General features: G+C 41.5%; 1 protein-coding gene across 3 annotated transcripts in view; it reads right to left on the reverse strand.

Annotated features, from left to right (window-relative positions):
- Positions 1–855: 855 nt before the first annotated feature.
- The window catches only part of cicb (capicua transcriptional repressor b), a 43,270-nt gene continuing 22,932 nt past the window's right edge, over positions 856–21,193 (reverse strand). Inside the window, exons 1-20 of one of the 3 annotated variants that reach the window (XM_047810756.1) lie at positions 16,472–18,865; positions 14,422–14,571; positions 13,946–14,108; positions 11,354–11,462; positions 10,992–11,174; positions 10,321–10,453; positions 10,031–10,209; positions 9,742–9,877; positions 8,597–8,694; positions 7,511–8,366; positions 7,089–7,228; positions 6,820–6,968; positions 6,489–6,670; positions 5,772–6,143; positions 5,366–5,685; positions 4,150–4,289; positions 3,819–3,979; positions 3,600–3,734; positions 3,370–3,501; positions 856–2,871 (exon numbers count right to left, since the gene is read on the reverse strand). In XM_047810756.1, coding sequence (XP_047666712.1) covers positions 2,600–2,871; positions 3,370–3,501; positions 3,600–3,734; positions 3,819–3,979; positions 4,150–4,289; positions 5,366–5,685; positions 5,772–6,143; positions 6,489–6,670; positions 6,820–6,968; positions 7,089–7,228; positions 7,511–8,366; positions 8,597–8,694; positions 9,742–9,877; positions 10,031–10,209; positions 10,321–10,453; positions 10,992–11,174; positions 11,354–11,462; positions 13,946–14,108; positions 14,422–14,571; positions 16,472–16,523 — 4,062 coding nt within the window. In that variant the 5' untranslated portion in view covers positions 16,524–18,865 and the 3' untranslated portion in view covers positions 856–2,599. Of the gene's footprint in view, positions 2,872–3,369; positions 3,502–3,599; positions 3,735–3,818; positions 3,980–4,149; positions 4,290–5,365; positions 5,686–5,771; positions 6,144–6,488; positions 6,671–6,819; positions 6,969–7,088; positions 7,229–7,510; positions 8,367–8,596; positions 8,695–9,741; positions 9,878–10,030; positions 10,210–10,320; positions 10,454–10,991; positions 11,175–11,353; positions 11,463–13,945; positions 14,109–14,421; positions 14,572–16,471; positions 18,866–21,193 lie in introns of those variants that run through there. The other 2 variants (XM_047810755.1, XM_047810754.1) reach the window with 2 other exon arrangements.

Below are 21,193 nucleotides of genomic sequence, written 5' to 3' on the forward strand. Positions count from 1 at the left end.
GTAGGACAGCACAATAATTCACATTCAGTGTTTTCAATTTAAAATATATTATTACTTTGCTTTTCATTTAAACTTTGCCCTCGTAGTATAGTACGAATGTACAATCTCCATTTTGTATGTAACTCTTTGAATAGATTTAAGAACTGCTTCTGCAATCCTGAATCTCTTACAAGCAGTAGCCGTAATTTATGGACACCATACTTAACATAGATAATCAGCAAATGACGCTTGATTAATCAAGGAGCCCAGAGTGTGCAAGGAAATCATTCATTCATTTTCTACCGCTTATCTGAACTCTTGGGGCACACACACACACACACTCATTCACACACACTACAGACAATTTTCCAGAGATGCCAATCAACCTACCATGCATGTCTTTGGACCGGGGGAGGAAACCGGAGTACCCGGAGGAAACCCCCGAGGCACGTGGAGAACATTCAAACTCCATACACACACAAGGCGGAGGCGGGAGTTGAACCCCCAACCCTGGAGGTGTGAGGCAAACATGCAAACCACTAAGCCACTGTGCCCTCCTTGCAAGGAAATCATTCCAACACTATTACACCTCCAGCAGTAACCTGACCTATGACCTACCAAGGAGGTCAGATGCCAGATGATCTGAATTTCAGCTGTCCAGATTTGGTGAACATGTTCCCACTGTAGTCTCAGATTCCTGTTCTTGACTGACATTGGTGTTGAAGCTGATGAGGTATTCTACTTTTGTAGTCCATCTCTGATGCTTTTCTAGGCATGGTAGTAAACAGCGACTGAGTTATGTGAACCCAGATCTTCCCAAATCCTGTTTCCTATATGGACAATTTACACAGTAATGGTTTGTGAAGAACAGATGTGTTGCTGTTTATTTGAACATCTATTTATTCATATACTGAGAGAAATAGATACAAATGTAGAGCTTATTTGTATAAATCTTTTCACATAATTAGCAAAATGTTAATATTCATATTCATTTTTTTTACTATTTCAGTTCCTGTAATGGCATAAACGTTTAATGATGCTCCTTACTATGGTATAGAGCCATGAGACTCCACCAGAACTATGTACAACATGAATAAGCCTCACACAGCACAATCATCACAGACATCCTGCCTCCATCTCCTCTTCTTTCACCTTTCTCTCTGAGCTCAACCTAAAGTGGCTGAAATGTAGAAAGATCGGGAAAGTGACAGAAGGAGGGGAAAACCAGGAATGAAGGAACAGGAAGGAATGTTAGTGGAGAAGGTTGAATTAGAGCTATAAGACTGGGCTTTGTCCTAGACAAGATAGGAGCATGTAATATATTTATGATCTTAAAAGAAGGAGAAAAAAAATTTCATCACATGTCTGTGATTACCAAGATAAGATCACCGAAAGGAAAAAGTTAAATGAACGTCGCAGTTGAAGTGCGACGTTGGAGGACAAAATAAGAGTGGAGTTTCTTTGTGCTCCTCTCCTCTCTTACTTATATCCTTGAAAGCAAAAAGGTGCAGTATATTGGTTATACGGATTAGATCCACAAGAACAGTATTAATAAGAACAGTAATAAGAAATGCAGTAACATATTGACCTGTAGATTTATGATTTAAATTAAAAGTCAAGTTTGCTTTTTCTTTTTTTTTTTTTTAAAAAAAAAAAAAAGGTATGTCATAGTAAATATCTAAATAATGTATTTCACCATCTTTTCTTTTCTTCCTCATCTCATACTGAAGAAAATGGCTTGGAAAGAAAAAAAAATTAAATAGGTTTCTCAATATATATGGAGAAAAACAAAACCAAAAAAAAAAAAAACATGTCCAATCAATGGCCATAATGTGCCCACTGACTTCCCTTCTAATAATGTCTTCCTTCATGGCTGGCCAGTCTGTAGCTTAGGCTGTGACTGGTATCTACTACAGCCAATCATAGGAAGGAGGAGCTTGTGAAAGTTAAGCTAGTCCTTAGAAGAAGCTATTCAGTGCCTTGACGATGCTCGCAGATAAAAAGCCTTTTAAAAGTGAAACACAATGTAAGGAAAATAGGGTTAAGTAAATATCAAAATATAAGTGTCCATTATGTCTTCATCTCCTCTAAATCCCAGCCAGTGGAGGCCGGCCTCCCAATGACTGGCAGTAAACCATGAGCCTATGACAAACCATCTGTGCCCGACTGTTACTTCCATGTGTCACGTTTTTTTTTTAGTTTTTTTTTTTTTATCATTTTAGTCTTTAATGGAATCTGATGCCCTCTGACGTCCTGCCTCTGTATAATAACAGGGTTGCTTTCGATGCTTACAGAACAATTCTATAATCTTCAAGTCTCAAGAGTCCAAAGGAAGCCTTCGCAGTAAAATTAAGTTCAAGTGTGAATATTTTAAGACAACGAGAAGTGGTGTGTGTGTGTGTTTGTAAATGTGACCTATGTTTGTGTCTTTTGTAATTAAAAGTCTTTTTAATACATGAAATACTGTCAAATTCAGTTTTAAAACCCCAGTTCATGATAGGACCTCCACCTCTGAACATCCATTCCACACTGGCACTCTATTGAGCAGAGCACGCGTCTTCTATAGATGCAGGAGGAGGGATCTGGTTTTCAGTCGTTCCTTTCATTTTGTTCGTTACACTCATCTGGTGGAGTCCAGTGAATCGCCTGCGTTCCTGGGCTCCTCAGAGTTGTTTTGCTCCTCGTCTCGCATCGCCTCTGCAGACTCGGACCCGCCTCCTCCCTCGATGGCTGAAGGGCCGGGTAAAGAGGCAGGGTCAGAAGTCCCTATGCTTTCGGCAGGCGCAGCCGTTTGCATGATCTTTTGGCGGACCTCACGGATCTTCAACTGCAAGCACACCTTGGTTGGGAAGATATCCGAATATCGTGCCTGGAATGCAGCAGTGGCTTGGGCTACAGAGGAAACATACATAAAACATACGTAAAGATTAGACGAAGTATTTTCTGCATGAGCACAGGAGAATCTATCAGGAATCGGGTTCCTTCGCAACAGGCTTGCAGTTTAAGGACATCAGAAAAACACTGCAGACAGAGAATGCCTATTGATTGCGTCCTTTGTAAGGAATAAACATGCCTGAGTATGTTATAGTAAAATAATCAAAGACAGGGTACCAAACAGGCTAGTTACTGTTATCACTTAAATTACTGACTGTCAAAAGACCCCTTCTGAAAAGAATAAAATCAATCATATCACCATATCAACAGTTATACATTAATAAAAAGCTGTGATGTGCTTGGTACCCTGACCTACTCCGTAATACAAAACATTCCTACAAAACAAAGAAAATTAAAATTATGGCTTAGCAATATTTGAAAGTATCTCTGCCATCACAGGAATCTGATTGGTGTGTGTGTGATTTGTGTTTGCATGTTATTTGTGTATCATCTCACCCGAAGGGAAGAAACCGTGTTCCTGGAATAGCTGCATGACAAGTGCTCTCCTCTGATCCAGAGTTCTTCTCAGAGAGGAGTATGGCACCTTATCGAACTCCAGTTCCCCCAAAATGTCCTCCCCATCGGTACCTGACACAGAAAAAGAGACATTTAGACACCAAGAAATCGAAATCCATATTGGTTTTTGTCTCCTCTTGAAAGTCATAGTGAAGGTTGCGTTGTCTTACCTGGCCTGTCAAAGGTAAATATATCACCCTCACACTTGGCAGCGCTTTTAGGGGTGTTTGGTTCTGAGCTGCAGCTAGACCTACGCCGGCTCTTTCTCTTTGGGGAGATGGGGTCATCTGTGGAGGAGTCTAAATCTGCATGCAACACAAGCATCATTGTTAGTGGAGGTGTTAGCGTTAAGCATGTGCGCTACTTAACGTGTAACTCTTTGTCCTTGCCTCTCTCACCGGTGGAGTTCTTCCTCTTTCTGCGGTAGCTGCCCAGAATGGCGCGTGGAGAAGTGGCCAGGCTCTGCAAGGTCGGCGAGGGAAGCACCTCCTCGGGACGAAACTCTGGCAGCTCAGCAAATCGTTCCTCAAAGAAGACCTCTGACAGGACTCTGCACACATCGTAGCTCATGTCAAATAAGCAAAGTCGGAAAACAAAAAACTGTAATCTTTTAAACACTAGATTGGGTCAATCCTGGCTGAATTTAAAGCTACGGGGCAACTAGGAATATGTGTTATTTATGCTTTAATGGGACAATATTTATTCAAAAAAGGAACTCACTTGTCAACCGAATCAAACGGGCGCTTCAGTGGTGGTGGGCGGGACTTAAGCTTTTTAGGAAGAGGGGTATCTTTGTCCGACTGAGGCTCTGGCGCCGACAGAGATAACGGAGAAGAGGAAGTAGAGTCTTTCCATTCAGCCTGTGTGAGAAATTCAATGTGAGAAATGAAAGGAATCATTTCTAAGCTACATGAGACAGTAAGAGTTTCTGGTGATTCTTGCTTTGTACTGAAACATTATTAATGAGGAACTTCCCCCCAGTTGACACCCTGCTTCATTTCCAATGTCTAACATTAACTGCTAGAAAAAGAACACAACACTTACGCATACTGCTAACAAGGAAACAACCATGGCACTTTATTAATTATTACACTTGTGTGGGAAGGATGATGTGGAGCACCATTCCCAACATTTCCACCATTTTTCCACTGAATAAACTGCCTTTGTGCACTTGGTCTTTTCGACAGTCCAACTACTTAATTAACATGTGTGCCACATTGCAGTCTCAGAACTTTTGCTGCACAACAAAAGTGGAAGTAGGGCAGACCTGTTTGTGATGTGGGTGGATAAGCACCAAAAACTGTGAATATTCATTATGCTATTATTACATGCTGACCCACAGGTTTCAAAAGCCACTTTAAATGGATTCAGAGAGTCTGAGAAGCGTTTATTAACAATGGACTAATATACAGCAAATTTTCATCCTTTAGAACTAAGATATTAATTTGATTGTATAATTCCAAAACAATGATCCTGACCTTAATATTATCCTGATTAGTATGAGATTCAGGTAAATGCTTGAGCATATCATCATACATCCTTGACTAGCACAAAGGACTGGCTAAGTGTACACACAATACACGGGAATACTGTGTGTCTAGTACTGACAATATAAAGATAATATCTTTACATCTCATCTCTAGTACTTGAATAAAACAAGTGTTCTCTGTGTTGCTCAGTATGTATATATAATTATATATTAATAGCATAAAAGAAGAAGAAGAATAAAAGCTTCTTCTTAACTAATAGATTACATATATTCTGTTTTATATCTATATTAAATTTCTGTATTGTTTATGATGCACAACAGGAAATAAAAATTAAAAATTTCCTCTGTTTAAGTGCTTCATTTATGGGTTTTACAATTAAAATGCCATTATTTCTGTAATTCAGTAACTGCAGTCTTATTATGCAATAATAAATTGGTGATGGTCACCTCTTTAGCATTGGCCTCTTTGCTGCGTGTGCTTGTGGAACCTGCTTCACCGGGGTTATGGGCTTCTGCTTCTGAAGAGCTGTCATCTAGTGAGGTGTTAGCAGCGGGAGTCACTTCTCCTGATTTATCCACCTCAAAAGAGAAACAGCTGCTGCTTTCTTTCTCCTTCCCACGTTCCCTCTCTTTCTCTTTCTCCCTGTCTTTTTCTCTCTCTTTTCCTCTCCCTCCTCCATCGTAGCAGCCGACTGGGATGTTTGCCACCGTGGCCTTGACCTTCTGCGGAGGCCTAGCAGGTCCCGGGGAAAGTTTAGAAATGGCAGCTGGAAAAGGACAAAAGAGCATGAATTAAGGTAGTACTTTTGATATACAAGTGGAAAAATACAAACAGATAAATAGGAGTTTCTACCAGAAAGTGGTGGCTGAGCTGGACTGGCAGGCTGTAGAGACAACGGCGCACCAGGCGGTGGAGCCGTTGAGCTGCTGCCAACTTTAGTCAGTCTGTCAGTGTGAGAGACAGGCAGTTTATCTGTCTGTCTGTCCAGCTCAGCATGAGCAGAACCGTGACCCGGCCTGTCGGGGGCTGACAGGGATGTATGCGTAACAGAAGTGCTGGAAGTGTGTTTTGGAAGGATGGAGGGGCTTGAGACCGTATAAACCACACCGGGTGGTACCGTTGCTGCAGACACCACCCCTGTCGCCAGGGTGACAGAGGTAGAGGGGTAGATGGCTGTAATGGCTGGGTTGGGAGACTGGGGTGGTGCTAACAAAGGAGGTTGACCTGTTAAAACAAGGAAACAAGAATTCATTAAAAAAAATGCCCTTCTCAGACACAAAGCTGTGTCTGAGAAACTATTTTGCAACCAGTTGTCCAAAATTACATTTACACAATCCTACCCCAAGCCTAATCTTTCAGCTAACAGATGTTTGCTGTTTAATGCAAATAATGTCAATAAAAACTACATTGGCAGAAAAACATCTGAGAGATATAGTTCTCCAGTAGTCTTAGAGCTCCAAGGCATAACTAAGGAAGAAACGCAAACTCATTCTGGTTGATTGAGGTTACAGGTGAGATTGTGTAAATATAAATATTACTCCACTAATACACTGATACACAGACACTAACCGGAAATAAGTGGCTGCACTAAAGTCTGTCCCGAATGAGCAATTGCTGCAAAGGTGGCCAAAGGAGACTGCACATATGCAGATCCAGGTGCTGGGGAGGCCGTTTGGGAGGTGGAGCCTGTCGCAGTAGATACGAGCGGGATAGGGGAGGGGGCTCCTGGAGTGGACTGGACATAAGTGATTCTGAGAGAGGTAAAGAGAAATGGTTAAGAGTGGAACAGACTGCAGTAAACTCTAGTACTGCAGCATTGTGTAAGAGTGGGAGTGGAGTGTTGGAGGAATCGTGTGTGTGTGTGTGTGTGTGGTTGGGGGTGTGAGTGTGTGTATCATACCTTGTGGGTGGGGGTGGCAGAAGCACAGCTTGTGAGGGGGTAGAGCCTGGGGGGGCAACAACTGTGGCTGCTGCCATGGTTACAGGGAATGAACTCCCCGCTGTAGGAATCGAAGACTGCACAACGGGCATGGGGGCAATCTGGATGATCTAGGAGAAGAGAGATAGTGTTAGATCCAATAGTTAATATACTGCTGGAAAGAAAAGCCGATCATCAAACTGCCCAGGAACAAATTATCAGCTCTGTACGTTATGACAACGCTTGGCCACCTTGTTTCCTGACTGAGCTCCATTCTGCACAGGAAGAGGAGGTGCCATCAAGGGAAACTGCTGAGAAGGGGCAGGAGTGGTCCGCACAGTTGCCATGGGAACAAGCATCTTGCCCTGTAAGACTGGGGACTGTGTTTGCACTGTAGATGGTAAAAAAAAAAAAACACAGCAGTGATATAAATAACAGGGTGCTATCAGTCCAGCACCATATCCATCTAGCACAAGCTACAAAGTCCTAACAGAAAAAGCAACAAAGAAGAACTGATTTTATTACTGAATTCATTTAATTAGAATATTTCAACAACACTTTAGTTTAAACGTTCCTTCTTTAACAGAAGAACTTCATTATTTTAGAATAATTTTTGTAACATTGCTGGCTTAACATCTTCAGGAGATATTTTCCCTGAACGATGTCTCCTCACCTCTAGCTCCTGGATTGACCATGCCTACTGCAGGGCCAGGGCTATATCCAGTCTGCTTCCCATTTGCCCCTGAAGCATGTGTAGGCGGAGCTGTAGGCAGGGTGAAGATACTGGTTGCCTGGCTGGGCTGCTGAGGGGAGGGGCTCTTGGGATTGTTGGCAGAGAAAGTGGGCAGGATGTACTGTACTTGTGTGACTGCTTTTTGGCCTGCAGAGGGTGCAGGTGATGCTGTAGGCAGGATGTGAGGCTGCAGCAGTGGCAGAGGTGCAGGGCCATTACTCTGTGTTGGAGTTACTGTGGCAGGGGTTGCTTGATTTTGAGAAGGAGGGGGTGTGATAAGCTGCACTGCAGATGGTGCCTGGAATGCACCTCCCAATACTAGACTTAATCCCCCTTGACGTCCAGGTGCAGTTACAGAACTCTGCAAAGAAGAAGAATGGTGCCCACCCCCTCCTGATGGTGCCAAAGTTACCCCACTTCCTGCCACCCCAGATCCAATAAGCAGCTGCGCCTGAGGAGTGGTGGTTTTTCTGTCTTGGCCTGATTTGCTAGCGATTGTCACTGGTGTACTGACGACCGGACGTACCACGTTAGTGACAATAGTAGATGCTACTCTCGCTGCTCCCAAAGCTGAAGATGTGCTGACTGAAATGGACTGGCCAGAGGAAGACAGGGAAAGACAGTCAGACGCACCACAGTCACCGTCCCGTTGCTCTCCCTCTCCTCCCTCTATCACACGCTTCCTCTTGATGGAAGAGTCTGAGGAGTGTTTGGAGGAAGGGTAGGAGGAGAGAGATACGCTCCGTCCGTGACCGGGCCCTGACGCCGACGAGCAGATCACAGGAGCAAAGATTCTCTGAGAGAACGAAAGGAGCAAAGAGAAAAGAAGGAAATAATTGAGGAAGCAAAATTTGAGATATTTATAAGGCACAAACCATATCTCCTTTTTTAAAAATAACTTATTTGAAAAGTACATTTAAGATATAAACTGTTCGCTCCTGATTAAAACTAAACACCACTGGAGACTATATGCACTGCATGTGTTTTGATGGTGATGTTGAGTGAGAGTGAGATTCGGAGCGCTACCTTGCGTTCACCTTCGTCCCCAGATCCATTTTCACTGTCACTGTCTGTCACCTTCTCCTTACACTTCAAGTCTATGGAGCTGGCAGGATAAGGGTCCTCTGTGTCAGGAGGGAGACAGAATGCCATTTATTTATTGATGAAGTCATGCAGAAGAACAGAAAGGTCTGAAGGCTGGATTGTTTGCAATGACCTGTACATTTGCGCTTCAGCTGCTGCACACATCCTGGTGACAGCTTTTTTTTTTCTGTTTTATTCCACTGACTGCTTCGCCTCCCACAGCAATCAAGCTAGATCGATTGTTAAACACGTTGCTTAAGAAATAACTGTTTCCTGCTTATAGTTCTCTTGTAAACATAGTGGTGCACCCACACATCCTTAATCCCAAAGCCTTAGAGTCTTACGATTGGAAAAAGAGCTCTGTCTGCAATCCTTCCAACTGTTTATACAGTCCAGAGCCAAAGACATAAAGTATGTAATCCAAAATTAGACAAATCAGTCATTTGAATGGGACAATGGAATGGCCATTTATAGTAGTCACTCATTGTATAGCCTTCTCAAATGCATTCATGTGCAACACGGAAATGAATATTGCTTAAACTATTTTCTAGGCAGATCTGCTAGCTATGTGACTGTGCAGGCTCAGTTGGCAGCGAGAGTCCCTCTTACCCAAGCTACCTACACTGTGCGGGAGAGGGTGGGTGGATTTAGTAAGACTCGTGAAGGCTTCGCAATGCTTCAAAAAAATCTGAAATTTGTCCACCTGATATTAAAAGATAAATTTTAACCACCCCCACTTCACCTAAATAACCTGGTTTGGTCACAACTTTGTCATGAATACATGTATTTAATAAAAAATAAATACATAAATAAACAATTATTCCTACACAATTTTCTAGCTGTGTATGCTGTGGTCCATCAGACAGAAAATTACGTTTAGCTCTTCTTAAATATTAGTTATGGATACAGTGTACATGTCTTGAATCTACAATTAGTAATCTGTTCATTTGCTGGAGTATTTAGATGACAGGTGGAGTTACTCATGAGTTTCACTGAAAACATAAATAAACATGTGGCAGTTAAAATGCTGAATGTGACTAGATCTAGAAGAATGTTTGCCAAATGATAAATGAATAATCTTGACTCACCAATGACATCATCATCCCCCTCCTCTTCACAGATCACCATGCGCTCCTCATCACTGGTCATATCTTCACTCACACCCCTCTGGACATGAGACACTGCTCCCCCACGGCTTGAAAACTGGCCCCCATCTCCACATATCTAGAAAGTGAGCGAGCGAGCAAGAGAGAGACAGAGAGAGAGAGAGATATTAGGGGTGAGAAAATGCCATGTATGACACATTTTGTTCAATATTGTATTCATGTAGCCAAAAATATTGGAACAGACTATTGTATACGCGAGTGTGTGGTTTACCTGTGCAAGCTCTGCTAGCACCTGAGGGTTACTCCTCTCACTTCTCTCTAAGCTGTGCATAGCACTCTGCGAGAAGGCACGAGGGCGTGCAAGCCTCTCCCCTCCAGCGCGCTCTGATACTCCTACCACACCCGGCCCCATCCCTTTAAGCTCCGAACTCACAGAAACAGCCGGAGGCTCTGAATGAGAAAGGTACAGAACAAGAAAATGGAGGAACTTTAGGAATTATGTTGTAAGATGCAGCTTAAATAAGGAAGGGTTCATTATAAATAAAAGAACATTCTTGCTACCTGTTGTCTCCGACATGCTTCTCTCTCTGACATCTTTTCCACCTGGTGCGTTCCGACTCTCGCTGCTCGACTTCTTCCTGTCCTTATTACACCACTTCCAGTCAGGATGTGCCTTAAAGTGTGCTTCCTTCACCTGTGAGAGATAGGGGGGGGGGCGACTGTGAAGCAGCACACTATGCTTTAAAAAGAACACAACCTACTCTGATTTTGTGTGCGGCCCAGAAAATACATCCTGTAAACATTCAAGCCTTCGCTAATTTTACAGCACACAGTAAAGAAAGGTAGTTAAAATGCATAGAATGGCATTAGCCTGAGTTTGTCTCTATCTAACCATATCATTTATTTCCAACTTTACATATCTACAAGTAAAGTTTTTTTTGTCTTGGCGGCACTAAAAGGCCAACAAAGCCTGCTGTAGGCAGGCAAACTAATACGCATGATTTTTACAGTCAATCTAAACTGTAGGTGCATGTAATAGTTGAAAAACAAGGTGTAATCTAATTAAATATGTACCATCACAATAAATCATTGGAATTAATCTCAGTCAACCACGACCGGAAGATTCCTGACATCTTTAAAACCAAACAGAGCAAACATTTGTTCAGGTAAAATCTGAGAACTAACCGCGTCAGCAGCAGTGTGTGAGTCTGTACGCATGCACCTTACTCTACCTGGAAAGCTAGGTCGTGATATTTCTGTTTTTCTTTGGGTCCCAAAGCGTACCACCACTCTCCCAGGATCTTGCTAACAGTGCGGTTGTCCTGATTAGGGTGCCGCTGGTGAACGAGAGCACGGTGGCGCTTGCTGAAGATCATGAAGGCATTCATGGGCCTCCGGATGTGATCCTTCTCCCGCTGTTGTTGGAGAAGTAACAGCAGAACAGACACGAGATAAAGAAGACTAATGTTTCTGTGTCTAAAAGAGTCTCAGATCTAAAGTTTATTTTTTCTTACTGGAGTATGCTGTGTGTGTGTGTGTGTGTGTGTGTGTGTGTGTGTGTGTGTGTGTGTGTGTGTGTGTGTGTCAGTCAAACCTTGCCAGGGCTGTTCTTGTCATCTTTAGGCAGTGCGCTCAGAGACTGAGAACGGCGTTTCCCGGGAGATGCTGAGACTGGTGGGTCTGGGAGGACACCTGGTAAAAACCTGAACACACATACACACAATTCAACTAATCATCAAAATGTTTATTACTAGATCATCACGTTAATGATGGGTTTAAATCTCTGAGTTTGTGCCTCATGGTTTATTTCAGCAGCTCTCAATTAGAAGACCTGTCGCCTGCATACTAAAACACATTTGGTTCACTTCCTACACTGCAATCAAAACGTAAGGTTTGCTTCAAACTGGACCACACCTCGCTCATATAAAACGAGATCCTAGTTACTGCACTCCAAAATAAACAGTCGATGACAGTACAGTTCCAAACAGCACCCAAAGGAGGAACACCAGGGTGTGAGTCAACCAGACTTCATGCTGCATGTGTGAAAGCAGCCTTAAATGTCCAGCTGCAAAGAAGACCAAATCTATTGTCCTTTATTTGAGATATTTCACAGATCACACATATCATGCACATCAACCCTGAACAAGAGAAATCATTTAACATTGCAAAAACAACATTATACATCCAATCCTATAACTTTTGTAGGCCAAATAAATTTTTTAGGCCAAATAGAATCCATTTTAACATTTAGGTCACATTTGCAATAGTATGTTTTATAGTTACTTTATTTACTTCCAGCTGCAACAGTAATTTTATTCCACAAACGTTGTTCTTAAATCCATTTTATCCGAGTCAAAGTCCATTTTTATCTTAGAAACAGGGATGCTGTAGTTAGTTCAATTAGCTGATACTGTGTTTAGCTGAGAAAGCACCTGTGAATTATACTGTGGACTTCCAATATGTTCAATCCCTCACAGTACAACCGGTCATGGACTATAATTTAAAAACACCACTACGCTCTCCAAACATAGTTTGGACAGGAGAGTGTTTGTGTTTATGGATGAGTCAGTCACCATGCTCTCCATGGACTGAGATCTCTCTCGCATGTCGACCAAACAGCACTGGCATCTTTGTGAAATGCTGTATAGTGTTCTTTCCTTCTATGCAATCTAAGCTTTTTTTTTTACACTGCCTTAACTCAGAGTTATTATTGTTGAAAAAAACATTTTATCTGTGATGACAGTTTTTACCCGGGGTTATAAAACAGCGCTCTGAAGCAGGATTAGCAGCGTTCGCTGTGTTAACACCACAATGTGGGTCCTAGTGTGTACAGTGTGAAATGATGGGGTGTTAGAATGTTACTGCTTAGCAACAGACATCCAATCATAAATCAAACAGCATGTGCCTCATATCATGTGAAAACTACCTTACCAAAAAAACAGCAGGCCTTATAGGTTACGTCAGTTGGCGAAACACTGAACGTCAGTGTAGTGTGCGCGACAGCGGAGGGAAAATACCTGTTGCTGAAAAATTAGCAGAAGTTGGATATCGGCAAACGACCTGGTCAACTAGACCACAGACTTAAAAAAAAAAAAAATAGGAAAGCTGTGAAAGATAACAATACCTGCTCGAGCACAGAACACCAAACCTGTCCTTTTTTCTCACTGTCGCAAAAGTTTGAGACAAGCCATTATTCAAACCAGTCACGTGCTGTAGTTATCCACATAAAACCACAAATATGCAAATCAAAAGGTTCACTCAGGGTTTAGGAATGGACAGAGTGGAACGTCAGCTTGTGAATACTCATTTTTCAGCCCGGGTAAAGTATGAGCAGTGCGACTAAAGTGATGGCTGTATTCCATACAGCGTAAACACCTGATTTTTCTGTACAGGGATGTTTCACTGAGAGTCACTACAAAGTAACTTCATGTTCTACTTTAAATCTCAAATTCACATAGGGTTCCTCATTAAAAGAGCCAGAAAACCTCTTTGGTCGAGTATATTTAAATGACTAGTCATTAACTAAATTGCTCCGGTCTCTGACACACAAACACACGCACACCCCCAATACTAAGAGTGGATTGCTTTTCAACCCTAAAGTTGCCATTATGTTCATCTGATTACACACACTTGCACATGTGTACGCATATGCGCACACACACACACGCACACCTCTTTGCAGAAGTCTTCTATTATGTTTAGGGAGGTTTTTTGTGACTGTTGTGGCTAAAAATGTTTGATTTTGCTACAGGTTTTCCCCCCAAATTAGCAATAACTACTTTATTTGTTCGATACAGAGGAACTGAAGACGGAATATTGTGTAGTTTCCTTGATTTTGTGTTATTTTTGCGATTACAGAATTGTTATAATGGAGGGACTGAGCTGTGACTCATTAACCCCCTCCAAGTTTTTGCACTCTTCATGCTGGAATATATATACATTCCTATTAATTCCTGTGCGTTTACAGAATAATTCATACTAGTTCCTAGATTAATAACTGACTAATAAGCTTAGAGTACAAAGGGTTGAACTCAACATAAACCAATATACAAAATTAGCACTGCATTAGCTTCCTGTGTGGCCTTGAAAAACATAAGAGGATCCACAAGGATCCAGCAGCATCCAACACTCAATCAGACACACTCAGACACACACACACATGCACACACACAGATGGAGCACTCACGGATCATCAACATCGCTCTCCGTTTCACTGTCTGGTCTCTCTTTCTCTGTCTCCCGCTCTCTTTCTCTCTCTGGGGGAAGATCATCGATAGAGGGAACAGGTCGCAAAGCAAGGTTTGATGCTCCCTCGACGACCTCCTTCACCACCGGTCCACCCTGGGACTCTAAAAAAAGAAAAGAAAAAAAAAATGTCTGTAACCTGATGACATTTACCACACTTTATATCACCTGAAATGTTCCAATTTTGTATCATCATATGGTCCAGTTGCAGCATTAGGCAACGGATAACGTTACAGATCGTGTTACAGAGTGTCTCAATGCTCGTTAGAGAAACACAAAGACAACATGAATCCAAAAATATTCTTTACATTCGTGGTGCTGAGAAAACAATTTCTTTAGAAGAAACTGTGACTAAATGATCCAGTTGGTTTTCTGTGAATCTGACAGATGAACTGCACATCTAAAAATATTAGGTACCTTTCTTAAGAGTGCCAGCTTGAGAATGATTGACAGGCTGCTGGCCCTCACCAGGCTGTGTCGATGGATCTGATTGGGTAGGTGCCAGAAATGGCACCAACGAATGCCAAGGAAACACTGGAACCGAGCGAGGCTCCACATTAGTCCACACTACAAGGAAGAGAATAGCAGTCATATTATTGCACTCTATTCACATCTCTCAAATCAATGCGTTAAACCAATGGCTCTAAACAGGAACTAGATTATTTAGAACACTGCTAGACTGCAGTCCACATATACAGACCCAGAAAAAGCATTTAGCACACCAAAGTAAATATTTAAATACAGCGTAGTGTAGATGATTCGAGAATAAAAAAAACCTGCAGTGATGTCAAACAATCTAGTTTTCTAAGTATGAACTGTCTAAGCTTTTGTACCAATCGTGCATAATTTCCAGGTTCATAGGAGCAGGGACTGGATAAAGCTGAGAAAGGGAAGAATTTTCACAGATGTTTTATTTAACCTCTCTTGTCTGGTTAGTGAACTGACAACATTTTTCTTTAAAAAAAGGCAGAAAATAAAAACAATATTTAAAGACAACTGCTCAGAGAAACTGATTTTTAGTCAAGACACATGACAGTTGTTCAGACTGAACGGGTTCCAATTAAAATCTCTATTATAAAGCGATGCTACAAAATAACTCCAATAACTATTAGCTTTTGGTTAGGCATTAAAAAGTAATTATTACTGCCATACAGTCATGTGAAATGCATCTCTAGACCTTTGTAAGCATGGAATATTCACACATTTTATTTGAATGCCCCTCCTCTAGATGACATGTTGACGATGCAGCATTTAATATTTAATTCATACTATCACTTCAAATCATGGCAAGGATTTATTTCTAACACCTACATGTGTACCTATATTCTGTTTAAATGTACGATAGCAAAGCTACAAATGCGCAAAAGACTTATTATTATTATTACTACTATAATAACCTAAACAGAAAATAATCCGACTAACCCGCATGAAAAAGGAATAAAAGAAGTCTGGTTATGATAATATAACAAAGAAAACCTCAAATAAATATGTTTTTAACAAAAAATCTCATTTCATTACTTCTACTTACCTTTATATATGATTACACCTGATTATGTGTGTGCCTGGTATCACTAAATTAATGTGTAGACACACTCAGTAGCCATTTTCTACCATAGTGCTATAAAATTACTGGCTGTATTCGCTCTGTTGCTATGCACATTGAGCACTTCTTCCAAACACCACTGGAAAGAGACCACCAGATATTTGTTTGGGTGGTCGGTTTATAATTAGTGCTGCTGATGCTTCTTATACACTTGTACCCTTGCAATGCTCACTACCATCCCATGTCACTTCTGTGCCTGGAGAAGACCACCACATGACTATCATCTTATAGTGCGAGTTGACCCTCATCCTATTCCCCTTATGGATGGGGTAGAACAGGGCAGACAATTTGTGTTTTAACAGAAGGTCACTAAAATGGTCAGGAACCTATACGAGTATATATATATATATATATCGATAAAAACTACATACACTTAATTGTGTTTATTACTTAAACAGGATGCTTTACATGTTCATCGTTACACTTTGTGCATGTTCTCAGCTGCTGGATATTGCTCAATATATTGTATCCTGTACACCTACGACACCGGCTCCCAACCCTGATATACTACACAACGGACAGTAGTAAATTAGCTGCACATTTGTGTGTTTCAGAGCAGTGAAAACACTCATCTCTGCAGAACATTGTGTACTCCAGAGACAGGGTTGGGAACCTGTGACCTACAAAGTGACCTAGATGGTTGATGTACCTAACAAAATGCCCAAGGAGTGTGGCTAAAGGTGGTAATCTAACAAATTACAAATCCACAGTGCTGGGTCTTGGATAAACATAACATAAGAACATCTACACTGATTTATTTATCTAAGCTAGACTGGAGCGGTCAGTTAAACACAGCAGGTTGACATCAGTACAACGTTTTGGTATAAAGAGCAACACGAAAATGATTAAATGATGGTAACTGACCGAACATACTGAGTCCTTGGCGTAGATATTGCGGTGTTTCCGAGGAAAACATGGTTGGTTGATAAAATAGTCTTGAGCCTCTTGTCTTTATAGAAACTTCATTACATTTACTAAAATGTCCGTTACAGCGGAAGTTGTTTAAATTCCCATTGGGTATAAAAAAACAACAACAACAATAGTAGGAATCCTTTCTAGAAAAAAGGCAGCATCTTCGTGGTCGTTGTCCTTGGCAGGTGATGTCCAGTGCACGAATGAAAACAAGCGGCCATAACAGACGACACCGCCAACAATACGGTTAGTTTTATAACTCTGTTCCCGTTCACACACGACGGATAATAATCTTTGGGTAATTTCCTTTAAAACTGTAAAACGAATGGCTCAGTTAGAAGGACGTCCGCCTTTAAAACGCATCTAAAACAAGCCGCTGGTAAACTGCAAAACAACTGTGTCTCTCTTTCATAAATTCGAGTGGTTTTACAAAAGAAGGTAGGCATCGAGAATAAAAACGTCAGCCGAAGTCAACAAATATGAACAAGTATCTTAAGAATAACTTGAGGTTTGGAAGATCTGGTTTATTATTATTATTATTTTTTGGTCCAAGTTCCCCAAACACCCCCAGCATTCGCCTGTTTGTTTACATTTGGAGCGCTGCACGGATGTGAAAGGGTTAAAGTAGGCCTCTCGGTCAAGCTAGCACTCAAGCTAGCACTCAAGCTAACAAGCAAGCTAGCACTCAGGTTAGCACTCAAGCTAACTTCAAACTTGCATCTAACCGCTACATTAATTTTATTCACGTAATTTTACTCACAAAGCATCACAACACAGAGACAAGTTGTCTGAAATATTAAAGGAACTGTCAAGGCAGGGTTTATCACCCACTGCTGAACTAGCTTAGCATGAGAGCATGCTAATAATAATAATAATAATAATAATAATAATAATAATAATAATAATAATAATAATGTTTCTACCGATAGGGCTTAGAGCAAAACCACACCACGGTCTCAACAGCTTTACTCCCTGGAGCTGAACACTACTGAACAAACCCCAAAGGGTCCTGGATGTGTGTGAATGTTGTGAAGTTAGAATATTAATAAGATATAACAACTGAATATTGGTGACTGGGACAGCAGTGATCTGGATGTAGCTAGTACACAACAGCGTTTATATGACCAAACTATTATGATGTTAAAAACAAAACAAGACAAAAAAATAAATAAAAAAAAAACAGCTCGTCTGTCTGCTCGATCATGTGAATGATAAACGTCTATGGTTTAGCGCTTTGTGAATGGTGTGTGTGTGAGGGAGAGAGAGAATGAGTCGTGGGTTCAGCAGTGGCGGCGCTCCGGTTGAGTTCGACCCCTCGGTAACGCCCCTAAAACGCTACCCGCAACCGGACAACCAGAGTTCGCCCTCATTTCACCTCGAGAACTCTTAAAACTAACATACTACCGGCTCGGACGCGTCTGATTACGTAAGTACAAGTCAGAAAACGTTCCCGATGTATAGATGAAAGCAGACACAGCGTCCCGACCAAGTGTAACCTGTTTCCCCCTCAGAAGTGTGACTCACTCACAACATGCTTCGGCGAACTATAAGCTGTCATGTGACGAACGGAAACCACACACAGCAGCTTTAAAAGCTTTAGCATAACACGAGCGATATATACGAACACATTCTCAGCTCCACGCAGTAACGGTGTGTTGGTGAACACGAGCAGCCCAGATGTGTCCTGTCCTCTTATCCACTGCAGTACCGCTGATCACGACTGAGCCCTGAGACACTGACTGACACCCGGGCAGGATGTTTAAACAAATGCCCTCCTTTACACACGCACACGCAGAGCTTAGCTGAAGGCTTGTCATCCGGGAGGTTCAGATGCTCTCCACTCTGCTGCGAGCTCAAATCCGTTCACACAATGCTAGACAGGAAAACACACACACACACACACACATACATACATACATACATACATACAACGAGTCCGGCTCGTAATAACAGCCCCGGCGACACCGCGATTATAAGTGTGTTTGGAGGTAAGATGCTGATTGGAGATCATGGATGTGAGGCACAGCGCGAGCCCCGTGTGGAGTCCAAGTCTGCAGTGATATAAAGGGCCGCTCGCGCGCGAGCCTCGACGCAACCGCACCTCCTCGCGCGCTCCCTTACGCCTTCGTAGTAAAAAGTCGGCGGTTCACAGCACCATTCATTTAGCCTCTCTCTCTCTCTCTCTCTCTCTCCCTCTCCCCCGTTCTCTCGGTTTTCTCTCCTCTCACCCTCGCTCGCTTCACGAACCCTTTCTTTCTTTTCTCTCTTTTCACTCCCTCTTCCTCTTGTTGTACAGTAGGCTGCCCCCTTTCGGTTCTGAGAGTGTGTGTTATTAGTGCGCTTGTACTTAGTGTGTGTGTGAGTGTGTGTGTTTGTGAGAGAGAGAGAGAGAGAGAGAGAGAGAGAGAGAGAGAGAGAGAGAGAGAGAGAGAGAGAGAGAGAGAGAGAGAACCTCGCCCAGCCCGTGACCCGCCTTGTACTCTTCAAACACGCAATGAGATTGGTCTGCGCTGAGTCCTGTCTCGACCGCTTATTGGTTAGCAGTGCTCTGGAATGTCAGTCATATGCAAATTAGCCGCCCTTTCCCGCTTCACTGTAACGAATCCGCTACAAATCAGTTCATGAATATTCAGTGACGCGAAGAAAAAAAACACACCCTGTTACTGTACATTGGGTCCCACGGTGACGTAGAAGCTCGTGTAATTCTATTGGCCAGGAACCAGAACCTGACAGGGTCAAGATCTAAGTTCATCTGCATGACCCCGCCCTTTAAAAATGTATCCTCTAATATAATAATAATAATAATAATAATAATAATAATAATAATAATAATAATAATAATAATAATAATAATAATAATGAAATCTTTATTTTTTACTTCCTTCAAGAAATAATATCACTCAAAATAATTAAATCCCATCACTTCTTTGTCTTCATCTATCTATTAATCCACAACAATGTAAAAGCTACAAGATGTGACTATATATACAATGTCAGCTTCCATGTAGCTGTGACACCATTAACACTAATGGAGTGCCCATTAAACCGTATTCAGGGTTCTGGTAAATGACTGACTCACATGCAGATATGTGTATGAGAAATATAAGAAGTGGAAGTGCTTTACGGGAACCTGATCTTAACAAGTGCACTTCCTCTATTGCTCTCGGTGACCCACACCATGCACTTCCTGCACTGCCCATATTAAGCTCCACGGTGTAGCTGACCAGCGATTCACACCAAAACAAAATGTACATTAAAGTGCAGCATTACAGTCAGAACAGAAACCCATATTCACTTATATCTGCCACAGCTAATCGATACCATGCATGGTATACACAGTACATGGTATTACACGGTGACACTAAATCCCAATAGTATTAGGTAAAGCACTGTGTACAAACAAATAAACACAAGAGACAGAAATAAAAATGGAAAGGTTCCAGGTTTTAAACATCACAGTGTTTCTGAGTTAGATTGCAAGTAGTATCAAATTTCCTTTATGCAGCTAAATGACTCGCTAGATACTTTTTAGAGGGCTAAGCTGAAGCACATGTAGTGAGAATGTATGCTCGGGTTTTTGCCGAATTATCTGAGGTCAAAATAATGATTATTTCACCTGATTACTGTCCGAAAAGTCTGATATGAGTACACACAGTGTTTCTATTGCATGATAAAAGCATGCTCGCTGTGTGTGAGAGTGTGCAAGCATGCGTGGGTTTCAGTTAGGTATGAGAGTGCTGAAAGACCAAGCTGTTTGTAGAGGGCAATGCGGCCTTGGCCCTGGGCCCAGTATCAGTCAGTGCCACTACAAATACTCACACTATGGAGTGGAGTATGTGTGTATGTACGTTGCCAAACTATGACTACATTTTCCACACGCATTTTTTATCCGAGACAAAGTATAACACGTTATTCCACGTGCAACATTTTATATAGATGTACACAAAATAATTAGTTTCAAAATGGGATCTAGATACAATTTACTCTTACAGAAACGTACAAATATTTATTACTAAAATCAGAGCTAAAGGTAAAGGCTTGAGAGAAAGAGAGGGGAAAAAATGGGTGGGAAGGGGAAAGAGTGCGAGTCAGGCGAGTAAAAATAGAACAAGAGTCATTCTGAGGAGAGAAGTGCAGGGAGGGGTAGAAGAGAAAACAAGTTGTGAAAACACAGCTGCTCTCGTTGGATGAGATTGAAATGAAAAGTAGACATTGCTACAAAACACATGTGTTTTATTTGATTATATGTATTTATATTATATTATATTATATTATATTATATTATATTATATTATATTATATTATATTATATTATATTATAAATATATTATATATAGTCATTTGATGGGCCCTCAAATATGTCAATGTGCACCATCTAACAATGACAAGCATTTTCAGCTATGGGCAGTTCACAAGACTATGCTTTTGAGTCTTAATCCTGACCAATGAGCTTGTTTGAAGCTCTTAGTTTCAGCCAATCAGGCCAGGACGAACGACCTCAAGCTGAGACCGAGTGTAGTAAACAACTTTTTAACCCTTTCACTGCTGAAAACAAACTGAAACCCTTAAATCACTCAAACTCTTTATGTTCCTTGTTTGTGTTTGCATTAAAAAAAAAACACTGTCACAAATAAGGGCAATCAAAAATGTAATGTGTTCTTGAAAACAGCGCAA

The sequence above is a fragment of the Tachysurus fulvidraco genome, chromosome 3 (assembly GCF_022655615.1).
Source record: "Tachysurus fulvidraco isolate hzauxx_2018 chromosome 3, HZAU_PFXX_2.0, whole genome shotgun sequence".
Taxonomy (NCBI): Eukaryota; Metazoa; Chordata; class Actinopteri; order Siluriformes; family Bagridae; genus Tachysurus; species Tachysurus fulvidraco.